This window comes from Schistocerca cancellata, chromosome 4 (assembly GCF_023864275.1).
Source record: "Schistocerca cancellata isolate TAMUIC-IGC-003103 chromosome 4, iqSchCanc2.1, whole genome shotgun sequence".
Taxonomy (NCBI): Eukaryota; Metazoa; Arthropoda; class Insecta; order Orthoptera; family Acrididae; genus Schistocerca; species Schistocerca cancellata.
In genome coordinates, this window is record NC_064629.1 from 239,918,638 (window position 1) to 239,946,369 (window position 27,732).

The 27,732-nt window shown below is 42.5% G+C and overlaps 1 protein-coding gene across 2 annotated transcripts in view; it reads left to right on the forward strand.

The window, feature by feature from the left end:
* Positions 1–27,732, forward strand: part of LOC126184749 (diacylglycerol kinase 1-like) — a 356,241-nt gene that overhangs the window by 68,885 nt on the left and 259,624 nt on the right. For both annotated transcript variants that reach the window (XM_049927288.1, XM_049927289.1), the window contains exon 8: positions 6,754–6,959. In XM_049927288.1, coding sequence (XP_049783245.1) covers positions 6,754–6,959 — 206 coding nt within the window. The remainder of the gene's footprint in view (positions 1–6,753; positions 6,960–27,732) is intronic.

Genomic DNA, 27,732 nt, shown 5'->3' on the forward strand with positions numbered 1-27,732 from the left:
AATTCCATATTTAAGGTTAAGTGACCAGTATATTGTTTTTTTCTCCTGATTTTTGTTTATCTCAAACTAGTTTTTGGCTTATTGGACCATCTTCAGGAAACAACGGACCAGCGTCTGGAAGGGAGACTAGTTCTTAGATAACCAAAAATTATAAGCAACGATACAGTTCAATTACATAGTTGTGCTTCAAACTTGTTTCTTAACGTTGCAATTACACTTCACACAATTGGCAATATTAAGCACAATTAATAATTAAATTACACAATATTACAGGATAAATGGTTATAATGATTAAGTTTGTGAGGCCGTGACATTGACTAAGAAATTGTTAAACTGAGCACTCTTCATTTACATTGCGCAACAAATATGTTTTTACCATTGTAAATTAAACTTTAGACAATGGATAATAATTAAAATACACGATATTACAGTATTACAGGTTATAAGCCGAAAACTAGTTTGAAATTAACAAAAATCAGTAGAACAAAAACTGGTCCTCCCGCAATCACTCTCGATGCTTCGCAGACGCGCCTACAAGCCCCAGTAGCATATCCGGGACCTCTTTCATTCTGTGTCGCGTCTTCTACACGCGTTGATTGCAGCACAAGGTTGCTTCACATGTTACTGAAATCTCATGGTCAGAGGGCATGAACAGTTCTGTAATTCTAATCATTTACGTATAATCGAGACACTAACCTGTGAAATAAATTTCATTGTTATCAGATATACATACACAGGGTGATTCACGAATATATACAAATATTTTAATATGTTATTCTACAAGTAAAACTAAAGAAAAAAGTTCATATAAACATAGGTCCACAAATGTTTAGTTACGGAGTTACGGCTAGTAAAATATTTTGCCTGAAATTTAGCAACTTCGCTGATATGAAGCCATCGCAAAACCGTACGAAGTTAAAGTAAAGCACGATTTCCATTTATTTTGTTGTTATTGATCTGGTGAATCGAATAAAACATGTCCTAGACGGCTACCTGCAGTAGTAGTCCAGAATATCCAGAGAAGCAAAGAAGTAATTTCGTAAAAATTTTATTTTATTAACTACCTGGCCTAATTTGTTTTTTAAATTCCAGACAGTTGCACAAAGTTTTCAACAGAAGTTGTAGAGAATTTAATTTCGGAAAATTGATGGTAAAAACGTTAGCTGAAACTATATGAATGTGTCAGATAATCTGCTTTTATTCATACCATAGCACACTTGAATTCATGTTAAACCGGAAAAAACATAGCTGAGTGTTAAGGAACTTGTACAGTTTACATACAGTTTCCCTGAACAATACAGGAAACTAAATCGTTTTAAGGTTAGGAAACGACTGAAACAACTCACTAACGATTGATCAACAATGACATAAACGTTTCTACATCCTTAATGGAAAGTAAACAAATTTACATGTATAAGAATCTTTGCTTCTCTGGATGTTCAGGAAAACTACTGCAGATACAAGATACACGTCTGGCACATGTTTTATTAGTTTCACCAGACCAATAACAGCAAAATAAATGGAAATCGTGCTTTCTTTAATATCGTATAGTTTTACGATGGTTTCATGGAGAGATAAAGAAGCTTGCACAGGATAAACTAGCGTGGAGTGCTGCATCAAACCAGAATTTAGAATCAAGAATACGACAACAACAGGGCGGCCGGTGTGGCCGTGAGGTTCTAAGCGCGTCAGTTTGGAACCGCTACGGTCGCAGGTTCGAATCCTGCCTCGGGCATGGATGTGTGTGATCTCCTTAGGTTAGTTAGGTTTAAGTAGTTCTAAGTTCTAGGGGACTGATGACCTCAGTAGTTAAGTCCCATAGTGCTCAGAGCCATTTGAACCAACCATTTTGAACGACAACAACATGTAAGGTTAGTCTGGGAAGTACATAAGTCTGTCAGCACCTTTATAATAAGATGCGCAACTTATCAGTTTACAATGTAATTACTCAGGAAGCTCTTGATCAACTGGGTGCATATTACCATCTTTACGGATCACCCGTGCATATTAAGGCGAGTCTGGTAAAAAAGAAAACCGATACATTTTGTTATTAGAACTAATAATTTCGTTTAGCATATAATACGATGCCCGCGATTCACGAAGACGACATCGGTTCCATTCTCATCATCGGTATCCCTGAAACATGTTTCCTTTGTTTCCCATTTCAGCTGCAGGTACATGCGTGGACTCTGCCCTAATAAGGCATTCGCGTTCGATTTCTAGTTTATTTGTTTGTCTGTACGTTTCCCTATGAGCTAAAGGTCGATGTTCCCAACTACTTCCTTGCGACGAATAACGTGGAAATATTACAGTGGCCTTCAAAAATAATTTGCAGCATGTTTCGTAAATACTGTTTCTGGTAAAAACATGTATATTTAGATTATCTGTGTTTTTCAGTTATTCGTGCAGTATCAGATCAGCATTAATCCGATGATTGGGAGCTTGCTAAAAAGTGCTCGATTTTTAGTGGTTAAAGAGATAAGATTATATTTCGTGTATTGGTACTCCTGCTGCTATGGGTTTATTTATCGATTGTCATTTTTGTTTTGAAGTTCAAGTTGTGTAGTTTAGCTTGAGTTTTCGTAATTCAAAATTTTCAATTGTGATTGCGATTGTGACCTGTTGGTCAGTTATGCTATATTGGTTAAGTAAGTTGCATATACTTCTGAACGTGTTCTGTACTGTAAACGCTGCTGTTGCTAGTAGAGAATGCGGTAGACGATTTTCTTACCACAGGGTACCAGAATAAAGACTACTTACTCGAATTTTCATTAAATCGTGTGGGTGGTGCATCGATTTACAGGGACATGTTACGTAGAATTCCTCGAAAACGAGCGTCCAGCATTATTAGAAGAGCTACCTTTGGCTAAAAGCTAGCATGACGAGGGCACTGCACGTTCTAATTATCTGGAGACACGTCACGTGAATGTAATATTCCACATTGGTCAGTAAGATCCGCGGAACATACTTCTTTAGATTTTTGCCTATAGTGGCGACTGAAAGGCGAAGTCTACAAAGAAAATGTAAACACAAGAGGATGCATGATGGTTCGGATTATGAACAGTGCACAACTTTGACATAATTGAATCTCAGTTCCACTACTTAACCCAGCTTGCGGACAACTAACTTGTCGAATGAACGTCAGTTATTTATAGTTCTTAATTCAAAGTTGAATGAGTCCTTCTTACCTTTAAATTTCCTTTTTGCAGAGGCGCATCAAATGGCAAATGCATTTTTAATGCAGCTGTTCACTGAACTGAGACCTACGTCTAGAGATATATCATTAATTTTTAAAGTATTGCACAGTGCAGTTTTGTACACTGAGCCGTGGAAGAGCGATATGCGCATATGCAGATGGCAGTAGTATTGTGTACGCAAGGTATAAAAGCAATGCATTGGCGGAACTGTCATTCATACTCAGGTGAGTTATGTGAGAAGGTGTCCGACGTGATTATGGCCACACACCTGGAATAAACAAACTTTAAACGCGGAATAGTAGCTGGAGCTAGACGCTTGGGACATTCAGTTTCCGAAATCGTTAGGGAACTCAATACTCCAAAATCCTCAGTATCAAGAGAGTCCCGAGAATACCAAATTTTAGGCATTAGTTCTCACCACGGACAACGCAGTGGACAACGACCACTTAACGACCGAAAGCCGAAGTTTGCGTAGAAGTTGGCACTGCTAACACACAAGCAACACTGCGTGAAACAGACGTAGAAATCGATGTGGGAGGTACGATGAATGTACCCTTTAAGACACTACAGCGAAATCTGGTGTTAATGGGCTACGACAGCACACGACCGACGCGAGAGCCTTTGCTAATAGCACGACATCGCCGGCAGCACCTTTCCTGGGCTCATGACCATACTGGTTGGACTCTAGATGACTGGAAAACTGTGGCCTGGTCGGATGAGCCCCAATTTCAGCTGTTGAGAGCTGATGGTTGAGTTCGACTTTGGTGCAGACCCCACGAAGCAGTGGACCCATCCCGTCAACAAGGCACTGTGCAAGCTGGTGGTGGCTCCATAATGTTGCGTGCTGTGTTTGCATGAAACGGACTGGCTGTTCTGGTCATACCGAACAGAACATTGACTGAAGATGGCTATGCTCGGCTACTTGGAGACCATTTTCAGTCAATCATGGACTTCATGTCCCCAAACAACGATGGAATTTTTATGGATGACAATGTGGCATGTCATCGGGCCACAGTTATTTGCGATTGGTCTGAAGGACATTCTGGACAATTCGCGCGATTTACCTGGCCACCCAGATCGCCCTTCATGAATACTATCGAATATTTATGGGACATAATCGAGACGTCAGTTCGTACACAAAATACTGCATCGGCGACATTTTCGCAATTACGGATGGCTATAGAGGCAGCAATGCTGAATATTTCTACAGGGGACTTCCAACGACTTGTGTCCATGCCAAGTTGAGTTTCCGCACTACGCCGGTGAAAAGGAGGCCCGACACGATATTCGGAGGTATCTCATTACTTTTGTCACCTCAGTGCGTTTTTCACATACTGCTAAGATGTGTTCCATGCCGTCTTCACCGAGGTAAAGTACAGTTTGGAAAGGGTTTTAATTGAAACAGATGTCTCTTGTTATATTAATACTTACATGTTTTACTTCTGAATGTGTTTATAACAACAGTTTCTTTCCTCACGAGCGATAAGTTGGAAAACTACAAGTAGTGTGGTTCAAATGGCTCTGAGCACTATGGGACTTAACATCTATGGTCATCAGTCCCCTAGAACTTAGAACTACTTAAACCTAACTAACCTAAGGACATCACACAACACCCAGTCATCACGAGGCAGTAGTGTGGGAACTGTTGCTTATACAGTATGTGATCAAAAGTATCCGAACACCTGGGTGAAAATGACTTACAAGTTCGGGGCGCCCTCCATCGCTAATGCTGGAATTCAATATGGTGTTGGCGCATCTTTAGCCTTGATGACAGCTTCCATTCTCGCAGGAATACGTTCAATCAGTTGCTGGAAGGTTTATTGGGGAATGGCAGCCAATTCTTCACGGAGTGCTGCACTGAGGAGAGGTATCGCTGTCGGTCTGTGAGGCCTGTCCCAAAGTAGGCGTTCCAAAATATCCCAAAGGTGTCTATAGGCTCCAGGTCAGGACTCTGTGCAGGCAAGTCCATTACAGTAATGTTACTGAAGTGTAACCACTCCGCCACAGGCCGTACATTATAAACAGGTGTTCGATCGTGTTGAAAGATTCAGTCACCATCCCGGAATTGCTCTTGAACAGTGGGAAGCAAGAAGGTGCTTAAAACACCAATGTAGGCCTGTTCTGTGATAGTGCCACGCAAAACAAGGTGTGCAAGCCTCCTCCATGAAAAACACGACCACATCATAGCACCACTGCCTCCGAAAGCCGGCACGGTAGCTCAGCGTGTTCGGTCAGAAGGTTAGCTGCCCTCTGTAATAAAAAAAATTAGTTAACCGATCAACGACGAACTTAAACGGGTGTCTTATGAGTACCACTCCGCGCAGATGCAACGAACGAAATCGAACAAAACCGGCACGCTAGCTCGGCGTGCTCGGTCAGAGGGTTAGCTACCCTCTGTAATAAAAAACTGAGTGAATGGATCAACGAAGAATCAGAACGGGTGTCATCGGACGTCCGCCCCGAAGAAATTCAACGAACAATATAGAACAACGGTCAGAGGGATCCGCGCTCTCTGTAACCAAAAAAAAAAAAAAACTGAGTCAAGGAATCAACGATCAACTTGACCGGATGTCTTGTGACGTCCGCCCAGACCAGACGCAACGAACTATATCGGAAAAAAAAGTTGGGTGGTAACGTACTTGCTTCCCACTGGGCCCGGGTTCGATTCCCGGACAGGTTGAAGATTTTATCCGCTCAAAGAATGGATGTTTTGCTGCCATCATCGGCTACAAGTCGCAAAATGTGGCGCCGACTGAAATAAGACTTGCACTTGGCTGCCGAACCTGAATGGGACCTCCAAGCCAACAATGCCACACGATCATTTCATTTTTTCACCAGGCATTCGCCATACCCACACCCTGCCATCGGATCGTCACATTGTGTACCGTGATTCGTCACTCCACACAACGTTTTTCCACTGTTCAGTAGTCCAATGTTTACGCTCCTTACACCATCGATGCGTCGTTTGGCATATACCGGCGTGATGTGTTGCTTATTGAGTAGCCGCTAGAACATGAAATCAAAGTTTTCTCACCTCCCGCCTAATTGTCATAGTACTTGCAGTGGATCTTGATGCAGTTTGGAATTCCTGTGTGATGATCTGGATAGATCCTCTTCAACTGTCGGCGGTCTCGGTCAGTCAGCAGACGAGGACGGCATGTACGCTTTTGTGCTGGGCGTGTCCCTTCACGTGTCCACTTCGCTACCACATCGGAAACAGTGAACCTAGGGATGTTTGGAAGTGTGGAAATCTTGCGTACAGACGACATGTGACACAAGTGACACGAAATCACCTGAGAACGTTCGAAGCCCGTAAGTTCCTCGGAGCGCCCCATTTTGCTCTCTCAGGTTGTCTAATGACTACTGAGGTCACTGATATGGAGTACCTGGCAGTAGATGGCAGCACAATGCACTTAATATTTTTTGGGGGTGTCTGGATACTTTTGATCACATAGTGTATACCAATACAATGTGACTTTATTATAGATCTATGTCCGTTAACATTATTTGTTTGGTTGGCAGTAATGCGAAATAATCATTTTGTTTGGTGCCGCAGTGTGCAAGTACACGGTGCACGAGCGCTGCGTTCAGCGAGCACCTGCGTCTTGCATCGCAACCTACGCGAAGTCCAAGAAGATGTCACAGACCATGATGCACCACTGGGTAGAAGGCAACTGCCACGGCAAGTGCGACAAGTGTCGGAAGACCGTCAAGAGCTACAACGGCATCAATGGCTTGCACTGCCGCTGGTGTCATCTAACGGTAAGTACTTCCACCCGTGTTTCCACGATAAATTTGAGCTTTCACGTGCATTCGTTACAAGGCTTGCTGCAGAAATGCGGCATATTTCCGAAAGATGGCGCTAACTCTCCTTTACAGTGGTGCAGTGGCTGAGCAAGCTTCGAATCGCTCCAGCAGTTTACGTCACAGCTCGAGAAGTATCGGTGTCTGCGCAACATTTCGATCGGCCTGCGATCTAGTGATCTCTGTTTGTACTCCCACCGCAACAGGTTTTACCAGGAACCCTACCGACTCGACATGTTAGATTTTCTTTGCGCTTATGGTTATCTCTCTGCGTCCGAACGAGCCGCGGAAGACCTAACTGTGGCGCCCGATCGCCATGTCAACCTCTGCCGCTATAGACGTCACTGGATGCGGATTTGTAGGGGCATGTAGTCAGCACACCGCTCTCCTGGCCATTTTCAGTTTTCGTGATCGGAGCCGCTACTTCTCAAAAACCGAGCGAGGTGCCGCAGTGGACTCGCATTCGGGATGACGACCGTTCAATCCCGCGTCTGGCCAGCCTGATTTATGTTTTCCGTGATTTCCCTCAACCGCTTCAGGCAAATGCCGGGATGGTTCCATTGAAAGGGCACGGCCGATTTCCTTCCCCATCCTTCCCTAATCCGATGAGACCGATAACCTCGCAGTTTGGTCTCTTCCCCGAAATCAACCCAACCAACCCAACTTCTCAAACAAGGAGCTCCTCAATTCCGCTCACAAGGGCTAAGTGCACCCTGCTTGCCAACAGCGCTCGGTAGACCTGGACGGTCACCAATTCAAGTGTTGGCCAAGCTCGACAGCGCTTAACTTCGGTGATCTGACGGGAACCGGTGTTACCACTGCGAAAAGGCTGTTGCTTCATGCTTCCAGAACATGAAATTCAATACCCGGACGTAAATTTCCTGAAGCAGTACGATCCAAATCCCGAAAATAATCGGCTTTGAAGTTACTCTAGTTGACACATAAAGAAACACACTGAGTACAAACCGTCCGTTAATCAGAAGTTTTATTTTGAGGCCAGTGTAGTTTAGCGAAAAGACTTGAGGCAGTTTTCAATCTTATTTCGTTTCTTCGCCTCAGTGGGCAACGTGTCTGGTTGCTACGCGGAGGACCCGGATCCAATTCCCGGTACTGCCAGAGATTTTTCATTGGTGGGTGAAATCGAAAGGGGTGAACTCACTTTCCTGATACCACCTGAGGAACTACTTGGGTGAGAAGCAGTGGCTCCAAGGTCAAGAAAACCGGAAATGACCAGGAGAGCAGTGTGCTAGCCCCATGCTTCTCTATACCGCATTTACCTACACCAGTACCTGATGGTCCGTCGGTCCCTCGTGGCCCATTAGCTCCAGAACACGGAGTTTTGACTTCTCTTATTTCGTTTCCTATCTACCCACTATTGTCCTACAATGCGTTACATAAAAAAAACTACGAAAGATCACAGTTCGTAATAACTGATGGAAAGTCATCGAGGAAAACAGAAGTAATAAATGGCGTTCCGCAGGAAGTGTTATAGGCCGTCTGTTGTTTCTGATCTACCGGGTGATCAAAAAGTCAGTATAAATTTGAAAACTGAATAAATCACGGAATAATGTAGATAGAGAGGTATAAATTGACACACATGCTTGGTATGACGTGGGGTTTCATTAGAACCAAAAAAATACAAAAGTTTACAAAATGTCCGACACATGGCGCGTCATCTGATCAGAATAGCAATAATTAGCATAACAAAGTAAGACAAAGCAAAGACGATCTTCTCTACAGGAAATGCACAGTATGTCCACCATCATTCCTCAGCAATAGCTCTAGTCGAGGAATAATGTTGTGAACAGGAGTCTAAAGCATGTCCGGAGTAATGGTGAGGCATTGGCGTCGGATGTTGTCTTTCAGCATCCCTAGAGAAGTCGGTCGATCACGATACACTTGCGACTTCAAGTTACCCCAAAGCCAATAATCGCACGGACTGAGGTCTGGGGACCTGGGAGGCCAAGCATGACGAAAGTGTCGGCTAAACACACGATCATCACGAAACGACGCGCGCAAAGAGATCTTTTGCACGCGTCTAGCATTTTTTTTTTTGTTCTAATAAAACCCCATGTCATTCCAAGCATGTGTGTCAATTTTTACCTCTCTATCTACATTATTCCGTGGTTTATTAAGTTTTCAAATTTATACTGACTTTTGATCACCCGGTATATAAACGATTTAGGAGTCTATATGAAGAGCCCTCTTAGATTTTTTGCAGATGATGCTCTCGTTTACCGTCATGGAAAGTCATCAGATGATGAAAATCAATTGCAAGAGAACATATTTACATGGTGCAAAAAGTTGCAATCGACTCTAAATCAAAGAATGTGTGAACTCATCCACATGAGCACTAAAAAAATTCCGCTAAATTTCAGTTACACACAAATCGAAAGGCTGTAAACTCAGCTAAATACTTACGGATTGTAATTACGAATAACTTCAGTTGGAACGATCACATAGATAACGATGTGGGGAAAGCAAACCGAAGACTGCGTTTTACTGGCAGAGCGTTTAGAAAATACAACAGGTCTACTAAAGAGACTGCATACAGATAGATTGCACGGAGGACACTGAAAAAGTTCAAAGAATGGCAGCTCGTTTTGTATTATCGCGAAATAAGAGAGAGAGTGGCACGGATATGCTCCAAGAGTTGGGGTGGCGGTCATTAGAGCAAAGACGTTTTTAGCTGCGGCAGGACCTTCTCATGAAATTTCGATTACCAACTTTCTCCTCAGAGTGTGAACATATTTTGTTGGTACCCTCCTACATACGGTGAAATGCCTATACAGTTTCGTGTTATGTTGATCTCATATGGATGTCACGCTTGTCTTTCCGCCCAGCGCCAACAACTTCTTACAACTTCTCCATAAAAATTCTCCTTTCTTTATTGTTAACATTTGTGTCTCCTTAGTAATTTAAAAAGGCAGGTGGGGAAGAAGTACCATTGATCAGGAAACAAAATACATCCCTTCTTTAGAACTGATTTTGCAAATTCTATGAAAACATTCTCTGATGCTCTATTATTCCCATTATTTTTGTCCTGGTCAGTATATATTTTAAAACCGAAACAAAATCCGCAACTTGCCTCACATAGCACGTAAATTTTTAATCCAAACCCCCACTCATTTCAATTTGTTCAATTGTTTATACGCCAATCGTCATCAATCGTCGTTTTTTTCACTAAGTATTCGTCTATACTGACATTTTCATCAGGTGTGCAAATTTCTTTAAATTTCACTTTCATAAGTTTGACGACGGGCCTTATCTTCCAAAGCCAGACAGTACTGCCAGCAGTTTCATTATTGCAAAAAGTAAGAACGTTGAAATTTGTTTGAATCTTTTAAAAAGCATTACTTTTTGGTGCTATACCACCTCGCTTCCTTCTCGCTGTAGTTCCACGAATACGGCCAGTCTGAGAACGGAGGCACTGCGGTCGCTTCATATTCGTCGATTCGTTCTCTCTTACTGAAGTATGCAGAAAGTGTGAGGTTAGTGGTGACTTACAAGGAGACAACACGGCAGTTTAATTTTCGTAATTTTTTAAATTTATGGTGTGTGAAGTTCAGAATTCAGATATCGATCCCACAATTCAATTCGATGCAATTCTCAAAAATTCTCGAGAAAATCGACTTTGAAGTTTTCCGAGCACCCTTAATACCCTTCGGAAAGATCGAATTACCCACACGCAGCGTGGCTTCACGGTAGAATGGTTGCTTCTGTGTGAGTGACCCAGGTTCGATACTTCGCTGCATTAAATTTTTAAACAAAGTTGTGGGTTCCACGAGCATTCCTGTGAAGTGTAAAATGCGTGAAGATGAAAGATATTTAATCTGTAACATTTTTAAATTTAAACGAGCTTTATTAACAATATTTTATAAAAATCTATAAGCAAGAATTTATATTTGCAATGAGAACTCGATTTTTGTGTGTGACATGTAGTTAGGGATAAGAAGACGTGCTTTCTCCATAAAAATGACAGATAAGTGTTAATTAGCGTAAATATGATGAGTCTTAGTTGGGTTGTTTGTGGGAAGAGACCAAACTGCGAGGTCATCGGTCTCGTCGGATCATGGAAGGAAGTCGGCCGTGCCCTTTCAGAGGAACCATCGCGGCATTTTCCTGGAGCGATTTAGGGAAATCACGGAAAACCTAAATCAGGATGGCCGGACGCAGGGTTGAAAAGTCGTCCTCCCGAATGCGAGTCCAGTGTGCTAACCACTGTGCCACCTTCCGTAAAATATAACTCTGTCCATAGATAAACTGCTTGTATGTGAACAAAAACTGTCAGTCGGCAACATGGCGGATAACGCAGTGCGCCTGTGTAAAATACGTGACAAAAAGTGTTTGTGCTGTTACGAAAAAGAAGAAAAGCCAAGAAAAAACAAGGAGAGGAGAATGTAAGTAAAATGAACAACTGATAGTGCGTAACTTTAAACTCGCGAAATTGAAGTAAAGATGGGTGCAAACCCGAAATGCATATTGGCATAAATAAAACGCATTAAAAGAAATTTTTAAAAAAGTTGCTGGGCGCTATATTTTTATAGTAAAATATATTTTTCATTCAGTATTGCAAGAGTTAAGATGCGAGTCTTGTGTTCAAGTAATAAAGAAAGACTTGGCATAAATGGGTATGAATGACGACACGGTACGCATTAGAACCAAGTTCAAATTTTTTTACAAAATTTAAAAGCGTTTCGAGGAGAAGGAAAAGAAAAATTTCTGAGTTACGGAAAGATTAATAAAACGACGTGAGCGAATGAAGAGCTATTCGAAGAGATAAAGACAGTGAAGAGCAGCGTGAATGCTTTTGTTTTGTAAGTCGGTTTCTTAAAGGGCGAAAACTGGAGTAAAAATAAAGAAGGCAGTAATGTTGCAGCACTGATCCAGCACTTTGTTACTTCACACTTACGAAGATCTTTGCAGTCGAAGCATTGGTCTCTGCTAGAATCTGTAGACGTAAGTGAATAGCAAGAAGAGGTAAGAGAATGAATTTAAAGCGGAGCCTTTATGGTGTCCTAAATCACTCGGTGAATATTGAAAAGGGTAGGGATGGGAGGTACGGCCGCTGCACTCTTAATCGGGATCGATGGCCGCGACCCTTGTGGAGGTGGGTAAAGAGCTCCCTGTAATTGGTCTCCAAATAAAGAAGGGGACCTTCCCTCCACTGCCTCACAATCAGATCTTGTGTTTGTCTCGCGACGCTAATATTAGTCCCTTTACTTTCAGGCCAAAGTCGGCAAAGAAACGAGCTCCTGCAGCACTAAGTTTCCTAGTGGGATTACCGAGGGCGTGCACTAAAACTACAATTCGTGGATTGTATAACCTTACCACTACTATTGTAATTTAGTATGCTGATCTATATAAATGACCTGGGTGACAATCTGAGCAGTTCTCTTAGGTTGTTCGCAGATGATGCTGTAATTTACCGTCTTGTAAGGTCATCCGAAGACCAGTATCAGTTGCAAAGCGATTTAATCAAGATTGCTGTATGGTGTGGCAGGTGGCAGTTGACGCTAAATAACGAAAAGTGTGACGTGATCCACATGAGTTCCAAAAGAAATCCGTTGGAATTCGATTACTCGATAAATAGTACAATTCTCAAGGCTGTCAATTCAACTAAGTACCTGGGTGTTAAAATTACGAACAACTTCAGTTGGAAAGACCCCATAGATAATATTGTGGGGAAGGCGAGACAAAGGTTGCGTTTCATTGGCAGGACACTTAGAAGATGCAACAAGTCCACTAAAGAGACAGCTTACACTACACTCGTTCGTCCTCTGTTAGAATATTGCTGCGCGGTGTGGGATCCTTACCAGGTGGGATTGATGGAGGACATCGAAAGGGTGCAAAAAAGGACAGCTCGTTTTGTATTATCACGTAATAGGGGAGAGAGTGTGGCAGATATGATACGCGAGTTGGGATGGAAGTCATCAAAGCAAAGACGTTTTTCGTCGCGGCGAGATCTATCTACGAAATTTCAGCCACCAACTTTCTCTTCCGAATGCGAAAATATTTTGTTGAGCCCAACCTACATAGGTAGGAATGATCATCAAAATAAAATAAGAGAAATCAGAGCTCGAACAGAAAGGTTTAGGTGTTCGTTTTTCCCGCGCGCTGTTCGGGAGTGGATTGATAGAGAGATAGTATGATTGTGGTTCGATGAACCCTCTATCAAGCAATTAAATGTGAATTGCAGAGTAATCATGTAGATGTACCTAAATAACAGAAAACCCTGTCTCTATGTTGCCACGTACAACCCACTAACTAAATTTGTTAGTTTCCGAATAAAGTACACTATGGGAGGATACTCCTGTTAATAGGAAAAGCTAACCAACAGAGCTACCCTTTTTCCGAATTTGACCGTGTGTTGTGTCTAATGGATAAGTAAATCAGACTATTCAGTTCTTTTCCTAAAATCTTACCCAGCGGTTAGAAAAAAACGCAATATGAATAGTATTGTATTGAAGCTAGGAAAATTGTGTTAGAAGTTGCTTTAGTGGTTTAAAACATGTACTAACGATCACCAGCCTATCGCGGCAATGAAACAATGAAGTATTGGAAAAGCAGAAGTATGAATTTTGCCCACTTTCTTGCTACTGTTTAAGTTGCTTCTTTAAATAAATATTACTCCACGTAAACAATGATGGCACAGGCACTGTAATTTCTTTTTGACTACTACACTGTTATACATTATGTTTTTAAAAGAGAAAAAGTCCAGTAGATAAATTCGAGGAAGCTAAAAAATTGGCCAGGGTGGAACTTTAGAAAAACACTTTTCATAACAAAAAAACTTAAATACTAAAATACTTATGTACTAAAGCACACACTTTTTATACCGAACATTGCACTTCAAGAAAAACTCTTTCTTACTGGAATTTACTTTCAAAAGCTATCACCCTTTGAACTAACTCTGTAGTCATTTAACAATTTCTAATAACTTTGCTTCACTCTGACTGAATTTTATGTAAGCAAACTTTTACTATAACACTTTGCGATAGTTAAGAAAACTTTCTCTTTATTTACGTAAAAACAATTTAAACGATGCCTCTTTATATTAAGTTGACACTTCATAAGTCTGTAAAATAGGATACTCGGATTAATCATACACCAGGAAGGAACCCTATATAGGTGTATGATTAGGATGAAATAACAGGGTGAACCAGTATCTTTAAAGTTCAAGAATGATTATTAAGACACAGTTTAAATTAATCGTTCACGCTGTACAAAAGTAAAATACAAAAAATTTCGTCTCTGGTGGCTGTAGGCTTGGGTGTGGCGAACAATTATAGCGGCTACACTACCCACAGGACGGCCTGCAAGTATCTTGCAGTATGGACTCAATTTCTCTTCTTGGCTTTGTTCAGTTTTACATACAGCAGCCAAACAAGTCGCAGCTATTCCGTATGCCGCTTGCAGTCTTCATCCGAGGCATTTTTATGAAAATTTGCAGGCAAAGCTTTTCCTGCTCCACCTCATCCCCGCAGCCTACAGACTGTGTGACTTACTTACCGCGCTTGCTCTAGGCAGCGCGCCATTTACCCTTGCCATATTTTCCACCTCCCAGACCCACTTGAGTCTCAAACAAAAGCACACTGGCTTTTACATAACACCATTCTCTTACATTGTTCCTAAGCGTGACCATTTCTTACAATTACGAAATTTACATCAACATAGACAGTTTATACACAAATATTTCTAAATACAAAACGTCATCAGAAAATTATTTAACGTAATAAACAGTTTACATAGTATTTTACATACGTTACTCACATATAATGCAAAGAACTTCAACTTCAGTATAGCACACTTTACATATGCAGAAAATATAGTACCAATACGGGAAAATTTTAAAGCAAAAAATTATGAAAATTTTGATGAACCATAAACAAATAGTGTTATAATTGGTACTTAATATTTATACGTAGAATTTTCTTTTTCGTTCTACTTGAGATTAATTTCGAAGCCTCCTCGACCACAGTCTTAACATCAGACAATAACCGACGGTTGATTGTGTGGGATATTCGATGCAGCTAGGGCTGTTAGCTCTTCATAAATCCGCAAAAGGTGAAAGTTCCTCCTCCCTCATTCTAAAACAAAATATAGGAGCTTCAAGGTAGTTTTAAAACAGCATCTTTGTTTACCCCTACTGTCCTGTTTCAATTTACATACAGCTATGCTGGAATTATTGCAAGAACCGGAAATTTAAAGCTGTATGATCAATTGTGAAAGATGTATTAGGAAATAATGTAGATACTCAACATACTATACCTCTGTTGTGTGAGAACAAAACTGTTAGTGATTCACCAGAGTTGTGCAAAATATTTAATAATCACTTATTTTCTATACTTTGCAAGTTAAAACGAAATCTTATTGATATGGTAAACCAGGTATAACTATTGAAAACTAGTGTTCCGAGACAATTTCATCACTTGAAGCTACAGGAAACAAGCTAATGTGAAAATGAAGCAATAATTATGCAATTAAACAATAAAGGTATCCACGGTTATGATGAAATTGGAAGTAGAATAATGAAGATTAGTGCACCGTCAGTCTTTCTGGTCTCAGTCACATGTGCATTGCGTCTTTCAGATGTGGCCTATTTGCGGATAGACTCAAATACCCGTCAGTGAAACAACTTCATGATAAGTGTGAAAGAGATAACGTAGACAATTACCGAGCAGTTTCTTTGCTACCAGTGTTTTCAAAAGTTTTTGAGAAAGTAATATGTAAGAGAGTAGTGTCACATCTTGCAGACACGTAATTTTCTCTCGGACTCTCCGTTTTTCTTCAGGCTGGGAATATCCACAGAAAATGCTATTTATTTATTTTTGTGTGGAGCAGGGCTAAACTTAGGTTGAGGACAGTGCGTATTTTCCTTGACTTACCTAAACCATTTGATCGTGTTGATCACACATTATATGTCTGCATTAGTTGGAATACTATCGGATTAAGGAAAAGCTCAAGAATGTTTCCCTTCATATCTGCAAAGTGAGAAGTAGAAAGTACCGAGGGGGATGGCGCAGTGGTTAGTACACTGGACTCGCATTCGGGAGGACGACGGTTCAAACCCGCGTCCGGCCATCCAGATTTAGGTTTTCCATAATTTCCCTAAATCACTCCAGGCGAATACCAGGATGGTTCCTTTGACAGGGCACGGTCGATTTCCTTCCCCGTCCTTTACACAATCCGAGTTTACGTTCCGCCTCTAGTGACCTCGATGTCGACGGAACGTTAAATCCAATCTTCCTTCCTTAGAAGTAGAAAGTTGTCTTCGAGTGTCAAGAAACAGAGAAGATACTCGAATCTGACTGGGGTCATGTGGAATGAGGAGTCAAACTGTTATTGATATATATCAATGATCTGGCACTAAACATGACAGATACCACAAAAGTTTTTCTCTTTGCAGATCACGTAAGTGTTATTGTGAATAAAGTGGTCCGTAATATAAATGACGAAGCTATAAAACTCTAATTAATAATTTTAAAAACTCCAAAAAGTAAAAAAAAATTTGTTGCCTACGTAAGTGCAAAATAAGTAGCTATTTTTTTATTCAAGCGTGGTCGCATCGCAGGACCGATAAGTAAATGAAATAAAAACGGAATACATCTAAAAACTATAAAGTATGAAGTTGAAATACAAGTCAGCTACCTAGGCAACGTAGGTAAATATCAAAACAACAATATAAAATCGTCGAGTATAAGTCTTAATTAATTAACACCTAAAAATTCGCAATATAGACACAACCGTCGACGACGCCGGCAGTCACGCGACTGCCTGTTTTGGTGGTCGCACTTGGTCGGGCCCCGCTTGCCGCATACCGCGCCACTCTCGCTCGCGGTTTAATGAAGCGTCAGTTAGTACGCTGTCATCAAACCACTGCGGGACGTAGGCCTTCTAAGAAACAATAATGCATTAAACTGATTTCGAATGTAATTATGTAAAAATATAATAAAAATGATTAGATAACTCTGTTCTTTAACAACGGTAAGCTAATTAAAGACGGATTGGTTTCCATATTTTATATAACAAGTAATTATGACTTCACTAGCTATTCTGAGGCATGGATGCGCGATGCGCAGGCCTGGAAGAGATGACGCTGAACATAAGATGCTTATACTCAGCAGTAATGAAAGTATACTGTTCTAGAAGGGATTGCTGCTGTTAACTTCTTTTTTTAATTTATTTATCAGTCTTTAGACTTGACGACGCGTGGATCAAAATATTACTACTTATATTAAACTTAAAGGGTCAACATATATTTTTTTTATTTTTTAAGGATTTTTAGCGTTGGAGAGTTTTAAAATTTTTAATTTAAGTTTCCTGCTTAATTTGGCTTCTGAAATTTAAACGGCTTAACAGACTCTCATGGAATATAGCTAAAAACCATCTCGATTAGACAAGTTTAAAATAAAAAACACTGTATTAAAACCGGACTTTTTGTTTGGAAGCTACGATGCCACACATAGATATGAAGACACGCTTCAAAGATAAAAATCATCACTGTTGGTCAACCGGAAAGGATAATCATATGTCCTCGCGGACTTTTATTTAAATCTTTTTGAGTTCTATGATCTGGTACTCTGTAACTCGATTCAGCTATTATGTATTACATAGCGTGTATCAAGAGAGTGCGCTGACGGAAAACATTTTTACGTAATGTAGCTCATGAAAATTAAACGATTGAACAAATTTTCCAGGAACATAGCTAAACAAAGAGCTCTTCATCTCAGATTCAACAGAAGTAAAAACCTAGCTTACAAACAAAAGCTGAACGAAGCGAAAATGACCGTAAGGAGAGCAATGAGAGAAGCGTTAAATACATTTGAAATTAAGACTTTCTCAACCGATCTGAGTAATCACCCTAAGAGATTTTGGTTGTATGTAAAATCAGTAAGTGGGTCAAAAATCGTGTATTCATTCTCTAAGCGACCACACCGGCACCGAAACGGAAGATAACAGAGAGAAGGCCAAAATAATGAATTCGGTCTTCCGAAGTTGTTTCACCGCGGAAGATCGTAACACTGTCCCTCTTTTCAGTCGTCGTACGGGCGTCGAAATGGAAAATATTGAGATAACCGATCGCGGAATTGAAAAGCAGCTACAGTCACTTAGTTGTGGAAAGGCGTAAGGACCAGATGAGATACCTACAAGATTCTATAAAGATTATGCGAAAGAACGTGCTCCCCTTCCGGCTGTAATTTATCATAGATCGATTGCGCAACGAAAGATACCTAACTACTGGAAAAAAGCGCAGGTCATTCCCGTTTTTAGGAAAGGCCGTGAGACAGATATTGCCGTCAATATGTTGTAGAATTATGGATCATGTTTTATGCTCAAGAACTATGACGTTTTCGGAACATGAACACCTCTTCTATAAAAATCAACATGGATTCCGCAGACAGAGATCCTGTGAAACTCAGTTCGCTCTGTTCCTCCATGAGATCCACAGCGCAGTGGACAACGGTGCTCAGGTTGATGCCGTGTTCCTTGATTTCAGTAAGGTATTTGACAAAGTCCCGTATTGCCGTTTAATGTAAAAAATACGAGCTTATGGAGTATCGAAGCAGACTTGCGATTGGACTCAAGACTTTCTTGCTGATAGAACTCAACACGTCGCTCTTAACGGAACTAAATCGACAGGTGTAAAGGTAATATCCGGAGTACCACAGGGAAGTGCGATAGGACCATTGCTGTTTACAGTGTATATAAATGATCTAGTAGGAAGCGTTGGATGTTCTTTAAGTCTATTCGCAGATGATGCAGTTGTCTATACCAAAGTAGCAACGCCAGAAGATAGTAAGAATCTGCAGAACGACCTGCAGAGAACTGATGAATGGTGCAGGCTCTGTCAGTTGACCCTGAATGTAAGTAAATGTTACATATTGCGCATACATACGAAAAGAAATCCACTACTGTACAATTACACTTTTGATGACAAACAGCTGGAGACAGCGTCTGCCGTAAAGTATCTAGGCTCAATTATCCAGAACGACCTTAAGTGGAATGACCACATAAAACAGATAGTGGCAAAAGTAGACACCAGATTCAAATTCATCGGAAGAATCTTAAGGAAATGTAACTCATCCACGAAAGAAGTAACTTGTAAGGCGCTTGTCGCTTCAGTTTGGAACCGCGTGACCGCTACGGTCGCAGGTTCGAATCCTGCCTAGGGCATGGATGTGTGTGATGTCCTTAGGTTAGTTAGGTTTAAGTAGTTCTAAGTTCTAGGGGACTGATGACCACAGATGTTAAGTCCCATAGTGCTCAGAACCATTTGAACCATTTGTAAGGCGCTTGTTCGCCCGATTCTTGACTATTGTTCATCTGTCTGAGATCCCTATCTGGTAGGACTGATGGAGGAGATAGAGAAGATCCAACGAAGAGCCGCGCGTTTCGACACGGGATCGTTTAACTGACGAGAGAGCGTTATAGAGATGCTAAACAAACTCCACTGGCAGACGGTACAAGAGAGGCGCTTGCATCACGGAGTGATTTACTACTGAAATTTCGGGACAGCACTTTTCAGGAGGAGTCAGACAACATATTACTTTCCCCCACATACATTTCGTGTATTGACCACGAGGAAAAAATTTGAGAAATTAGAGCCAATACAGAGGCTTACCGACAATCATTCTTCCCACCCACTATTCGCGTGTGGAACGGGGTTGAAGGGATCAGAAAGTGGTACCGAAAGTACCCTCCTTCATACACCATTAGGTGGCTTGCGGAGTATGATGCAGATGTAGGTGTAGGGTAGCTAAGAACCATCCCGATTAAACAAGCTTTCAAACGAAAAAACTGTATTAAAGTCGCACCTTTCGTTCGGGAGCTACGGTGCTACAGACAGATACACAGATATACACGTTAAACACATAATCCCCTCTGTTTGGGTGGCGGGTTAAAAACTTATAACATCCCCCTGTTTACGCCGGGGGCTAGAGAGGCTAGCCAGTAACATCAGAACGTGGATTTCATAGACTAGCTAACGCTTAACTTTAATAAAACTCAGTGCATAGTTTCTGACAAGGAATTCTTTTAAATGCCAATTTTCACTCTCGCAAGGTGGTCAAGCGGTCAGTGAAGTCGATCATTTTAAATTCTTAGGACTGAGGGTAGAATGCTTACTTAGAAGTACAACGTTCAAGATCTTGTGCGGAAATTTAATACTGCTGTCTCGATTATAAGAATGACCTACATTGCCTCTGACACTGAAACACGAAGGACTGTATACTTTGCTCACTGTCAGTCCACTATGTAGTAAGGTGTTATATTTTGAGGTAGCTCTGTCCAGTCACCAAGACTATTCTTAACTCAGAAACGGTCGGTCACGCTGATATGCAGTGTCAGTTCGCGAACTTCGTGTAGGACATTACTCAAGTGTCTTGGAATTCTCTATCCCTGTACATATTTTCCAATACAGGATTTGCAGTTGACAGTACTGAATCACTCAGAAGAAACTGGAATATTCACTCAGTGAACAATACACGGAAAAACTGAGACACGCTTGGATAACGCTTTATTAAGCATCGTACGGAAAGATGTGTACTGGTCAGCAGATTTCATTTCCAATAGCACTCCAGCAGAACGGAAAAAATTAGTGATCAATCCTATATAATCAAATCCCAGTTGAAAAGTTTGCTTGTGACACACAATTTCAATTTTGTACAGTAGCTCCTCGTAGTGGTTCAGACCTTTTCTCTGTACTGTGACATTTATTCGTGTACGATATTTTAAAAATTCTGTTTACAAATTTCCTAATTAGCTTTCTGTAAACAATTTACTGATTCATTTCTTTTTTGCATCACACGGTCCCACTGAACATGATAAACAAATACCTGAACAAAAAATCGTTTTTTCACTCACCAAATTCGATTGTGTGGTTCGTTGCTGAACAAACGGGTTAATGAAAGAATTCACGTGGGAGGCCCAGAAAACTTAAGGTAGACACGGTGTTAAGAAAACTTAGTCTTTATTTTAAAAGGTGTTGGTATGGACCAAAACAAAAAAAAAAGTTCTGTAAATATAGGCTCTTAAAAGAGCGCCTTAAGAATTACGAGCACTTATTCATCTTCGTATTGTGAAACACATCCCTCCTGCTGCAAGCTTTCTGTTAATAGGAACTACCTACAGAATGCAGTAAATAAGTGAGTGAACAAATGAGAACACGTTATTATGTTACTTGAAGCTTCTTTTGTAATCTGCTTGCTATTACAAACGACTACATTTCTGAGCCGTCGATGGAGGAGTTATTCAATATGGTGTTCACTCATAATAAGGCATGATTCTGTCCGACGTCTTAGACAGTCACGCACCCTCTGAAAAACTCCAGACTCGTCGTGAATGCTCTGGTAGACACTGATGACGTGTTTCTGTAGTGTTTGTACATCATTAATGGGCTTGAATACACCACTCAAAAATCCACGTGATTAAGATCAGGGAACTAGCTGGCCAACGTACTGGACCTCACCGACCAATCTATTGCCTATTAAATATCTGTGTTCTCACGCAGTAATCAAACAACATCGATCCTCTTCAACTGGAGTATGAACGTGCGAGCTCTTCCGCGATCTCCCTTGTTGGAGCTACGGAGCCAGAGTCTGATAGCCTCAGGAAAAAACAGATGAATAATTATGTACACTCCTGGAAATGGAAAAAAGAACACATTGACACCGGTGTGTCAGACCCACGATACTTGCTCCGGACACTGCAAGAGGGCTGTACAAGCAATGATCACATGCACGGCACAGCAGACACACCAGGAACCGCGGTGTTGTCCGTCGAATGGCGCTAGCTGCGCAGCATTTGTGCACCGCCGCCGTCAGTGTCAGCCAGTTTGCCATGACATACGGAGCTCCATCGCAGTCTTTAACACTGGTAGCATGCCGCGACAGCGTGGACGTGAACCGTATGTGCAGTTGACGGACTTTGAGCGAGGACGTATAGTGGGCATGCGGGAGGTCGGGTGGATGTATCGCCGAATTGCTCAACACGTGGGGCGTGAGGTCTCCACAGTACATCGATGTTGTCGCCAGTGGTCGGCAGAAGGTGCACATGCCTGTCGACCTGGGACCGGACCGCAGCGACGCATGGATGCACACCAAGACCGTAGGATCCTACGCAGTGCCGTAGGGGACCGCACCGCCACTTCCCAGCAAATTAGGGACACTGTTGCTCCTGGGGTATCGGCGGGGACCATTCGGAACCGTCTCCATGAAGCTGGGCTACAGTCCCGCACACCAATTGGCCATCTTCCGCTCACGCCCCAACATCGTGCAGCCCGCCTCCAGTGGTGTCGCGTCAGGCGTGAATGAAGGGACGAATGGAGACGTGTCGTCTTCAGCGATGAGAGTCGCTTCTGCCTTGGTGCCAAAGATGGTCGTATGCGTGTTTGGCGCCGTGCAGGTGAGCGCCACAATCAGGACTGCATACGACCGAGGCACACAGGGCCAACACCCGGCATCATGGTGTGGGGAGCGATCTCCTACACTGGCCGTACACCACTGGTGATCGTCGAGGGGACACTGAATAGTGCATGGTACATCCAAACCGTCATCGAACCCATCATTCTACCATTCCTAGACCGGCAAGGGAACTTGCTGTTCCAACTGGACAATGCACGTCCGCATGTATCCCGTGCCACCCAACGTGCTCTAGAAGGTGTAAGTCAACTACCCTGGCCAGCAAGATCTCCGGATCTGTCCCCCATTGAGCATGTTTGGGACTGGATGAAGCGTCGTCTCACGCGGTCTGCACGTCCAGCACGAACGCTGGTCCAACTGAGGCGCCAGGTGGAAATGGCATGGCAAGCCGTTCCACAGGAGTACATCCAGCATCTCTACGATCGTCTCCATGGGAGAATAGCAGCCTGCATTGCTGCGAAAAGTGGATATACACTGTACTAGTGCCGACATTGTGCATGCTCTGTTGCCTGTGTCTATGTGCCTGTGGTTCTGTCAGTGTGATCATATGATGTATCTGACCCCAGGAATGTGTCAATAAAGTTTCCCCTTCCTGGGACAATGAATTCACGGTGTTCTTATTTCAATTTCCAGGAGTGTAGATGTTTTCCTGTGTTGTGGATAGTTTTCAGCGTACGATACACAGAGTCCGCCGTAGCTTGCATTTACCAGACCATGGCAGAAGATAATGTCTCTTATTTTCCGTGTTGAATAAAAGGCTTCCATTATGTGAAAAAATAAAACTATAATTTAAAGCATTCCGTAGATGTATTTAAACACAGACTGCTTTCATTATAATTAATGTATGCGTTGCAATTATCCAGAAAGTGAGTACTGTTTACAGGAACACTAACAGATGTTTATTGCATGCTTTATCTGAAGAATCCGCCTAGGCGACATTTGCATGTCAAAGATTCCACAAAAAACTTGTTAACTGAACCGAGAAACACTGTTCGTCTACTCCGGCGAATAATAACATATACTGGCAAATGAACGTCACTGACTGAAGGCAGTAGTTCTAAACTAAGAAGCTGAACACACAAAATGAAATTGTTAGGTCTCGTCTTGAAGCAAAGTACAACTAAATTCTCAGTTCTTCCGTCAATGCATAGATTTCAAGTTCCACAAAAGGTTTTAAGTTCATCCTATAGACACGGAGTTAAAGTTCGTTTGGAACAGTCTACTGTCAGTATATTACAACAATAACTTTAGACAAGTTTTACTACATCCACAACCACGAAGACAGATCGGTCAGAGGAGCCGCGGAATGGGACGGAAGTCGGTAAATGTTATGTACATGTCCAGACAAACAAATGATTACAGTTTCGCTGGCCGCAGTGGCCGAGCCGTTCTAGGCGCTTCAGTCCGGAACTGCGTGGCTGCTACGGTCGCAGATTCGAATCCTGCCGCGGGCATGGATGTGTGTGATGTCCTTCGGTTAGTCATGTTTAAGTAGTTCTAAGTTCTAAGTCCCATAGTGCTCAGAGGCATTGGATTACTGTTTCATAAAATTGAATGATTTATTTAGGAGAAAGAGCTTCACAAATTGAGCAAGTCCATAGCGCGTTGATCCACTTTTGGCCAAAAAATAGTTCAAATGGCTCCAAGCACTATGGGACTTAACGTCTGAGGTCATCAGTCCCCTAGACTTAGAATTACTTAAACCTAACTAACCTAAGGACATCGCACACGTCCATGCCCGACGCAGGATTCGAACCTGCGACCGTAGCAGCAGCACGGTTCCGTACTGAAGCGCCTAGAAGCGCACGGCCACAGCGGCCAGCCCACTTTTGGTCGTTATGCAAGCAATTATTCGGCTTGAAATTTATCGATAGAGTTGTTGACGTCCTCCTGAGGAATATCGTGCCAAATTCTGTCCCAAACTGGTTGGAGGGCCCTGCCCATAATGTTCCAAACATTCTCCAGTGGCGAAAGGTCCGGCGACCTTACTGGAAAGGTAGGGATGGCAAGCACGTTGACAAACAGTAGAAACTCTCGACGCTGGTGGGCGGGCATTATCTTGCTGAAATGTGAGTACAGGATGACTTGCCATGAAGTACAACAAAACGGGACGTATAATATCGTCGACTTACTGCTGTGCTGTAGGAGTGTCGCGGATGACCACCAAAGGTGTCCTGCTATGAAATAAAATAGCACCACAGACCATCACTCCTGGTTGTCGGGGCTCATTGAGAGTGGCTGTCATGCTAGTATCCCACCGCTGTGTAGGGCGTCTCCAGACGCTCCTTCGCTTGTCATCAGAGCTCAGTTCGAAGCGGACTCATCACTGACGACAATTCTACTCCAGTTAATGAGATTCCAGGTAGAATGTGCCCGACACCACAGCAGACGAGCCTGTTGGCGTACAGAGATCAGTGGTGAGCTCAGCCCTCTTTCTGTGAGCCGTTGTTGTTACTAAAGCATCAGCTGCACGTCGGATCGATGATAATGATGAATCCGGGACTCCGAGTCTGACGGTTGCTCCATTCTCACGTTCTGTCGTCTCTCTAGGTTGACCGCTTCCTTCTTGTCGCTTCACCCATTCCTGCCAGCATCGTCGAATGGTGGCATCGATCATATTCAGATGTCGATCGATTCGCTGGTTACTCCAACCGGCTTCTTCGAGCCCAGCCACTCGTGCTGTCTCAAATGTTGACATCTGTATAAATTGTTCACGCGACTGTTGCAAGACATTGTTACTGTCCGATTGAGTACACGGAATGAAATTTACGAAGATTTTATACCGTGATACCGACAAGTCCCCTGTTTAGTATCCTTTCCAACTACGTGGTGAAACTGCGCTGCAGCGTTACATGTTAGCCATCGGCAGCCAAAGTTTACACTGTTCATTTCCGTCGATACCTGTATGAATATCAATTTGAAGTATACGAGGTGCATTCAAGTTCTAAGGCCTCCGATTTTTTTTCTCCGGACTGGAAAGAGATAGAAACATTCGCATTGTTTTAAAATGAGGCCGCGTTCATTGTCAATACGCCCCAGAGTTGGCACCACCGTACGGCAAATGGAATTTTACCGCCAGTGGCGAGAATGAGAACTGTTTTAAATACTTAAAATGGCGACGTCTGCCTTACTTCAACAGCGTACAATCATTCGTTTTCTGAATTAGCGTGGTGTAAAACCAATTGAAATTCATCGACAGTTGAAGGAGACATGTGGTGATGGAGTTATGGATGTGTCGAAAGTGCATTCGTGGGTGCGACAGTTTAATGAAGGCAGAACATCGTGTGACAACAAACCGAAACAACCTCAGGCTCGTACAAGCCGGTCTGACGACACGATCGAGAAAGTGGAGAGAATTGTTTTGGGGGATCGCCGAATGACTGTTGAACAGATCGCCTCCAGAGTTGGCATTTCTGTGGGTTCTGTGCACACAATCCTGCATGACGACCTGAAAATGCGAAAAGTGTCATCCAGGTGGGTGCCACGAATGCTGACGGACGACCACACGGCTGCCCGTGTGGCATGTTGCCAAGCAATGTTGACGCGCAACGACAGCATGAATTGGACTTTCTTTTCGTCGGTTGTGACAATGGATGAGACTGCGATGGAGCTCCGTATGCCACGGCAAACTGGCTGACACTGACGGCGGCGGTGCACAAATGCTGCGCAGCTAGCGCCATTCGACGGCCAACACCGCGGTTCCTGGTGTGTCCGCTGTGCCGTGCGTGTGATCATTGCTTGTACAGCCCTCTCGCAGTGTCTGGAGCAAGTATGGTGGGTCTGACACACCGGTGTCAATGTGTTCTTTTTTCCATTTCCAGGAGTGTATATCTTCTTCAGCCCTTGAAAATAAATACTCTTCCATTTTTTAAATTTTAACACCAACCCTCTCGGACCGATAACAGATCCTGCGAGGGCAGCTTTAATTCTCCTTTCCGGTCCCGGTCTTATGTCTCTATCTCTGAGATTTTCCATGCTTGCCTCATATTCATACCCAGTTCCATACTATTCTACAAGCCGCACAGCTTCACTGTCTTCTTATTTTATCATCAGACCCGTTGCCAACAGCGGACGCAAACTCACGACTGTAGATCCAACGGATCTGATTTGAGAGACGAGACCTAACGCTTACTAGTGACGTCATAGATATCCCACGACGTTTCGTTCACATGGGTCGTAGTCCACCCTTGAAGTAACACTTGTAAATAAAGATGCCACAGGTTTAAATTCCGTTTATTGCTTTATTTGATGCAAACAATTTTATTGGTGTTGATACACTCACAGTAGCTTCTCTGACAAGTTTCAATACCATTTTTATGTTTCGAAGTAGGTAGGCTTGAAATATCAGGAACAAGTAAGTAATGGTATGAATATTTACAGGTGATCTTTGAGCCAGTCGTCTCGTCACTCGTTTTGTTTTTAACTATCATTTGTCACCTGAGGATTGACTCTTCTGATATACTCGACGGTAATTTCAATCACAATAACAGTTCCTACATTATAAGGTATAAAATGCATACTGGAGTCGTTTGTAAGCATATTTACATCTAGGTTTCTGCCGTACCGTAAACGCAAGCAAATAGATTGCTGATTATACGAGTGTTGTTTGGAAAATAAGAAACAATCGGTCGGAAACGGAAAATACAGTGAAAATCTGATGAAACTTTGCACAGATGCGTTGGGCACTGTCTAGTATGCCTGTAGATCGCATCTTGTCGCTCTTTTCAGTTCTGAGCTCACAGTGAGAACGTAAAGATGGCTATAAATTAGCGTCTGCCGCCAAGTATGAGGGCCTGGAGCAAGATTTCGCCTGAAGCTATGCAATCCACATAACATGACTGCCATGCGGTTCGTTCTACTCGACAATTCTCGTCCGCACTCTGCAGGGGCAATGAAGATGCTCCTGCAGCGTTTTCGATGGGAAGTGTTTGATCACCCACAATACAGCCCTTAATTGGCTACCCCTGAGGTTCATCTCCACTCTAATGAACCGCTGGCTTTGAAGACAATATTTTGACGCAGACAATGAGCTGCAGTCCAGAGTAGAAAATTGCCGAAAAGCACTGCCGGCTGTCTTCTATAACGAGGGAATTGAAAAGTTGGTACAACACTACGATAGATGTCTAACTCTGAGCGGCGACTGTGTACAGAAGTAGCTGGAAGGTGTAGCTAACCGTTGCAAATAAAAGTTTTGATTTTCGCTGTGGTTTCCATTTCACGACCTATCGTTCCTTACTTTCCGAATAGCCCTCGTATGCTGCGAAATGCTAAACATTGCATCTGATATTGTTTCACAAATTATTTCTAAA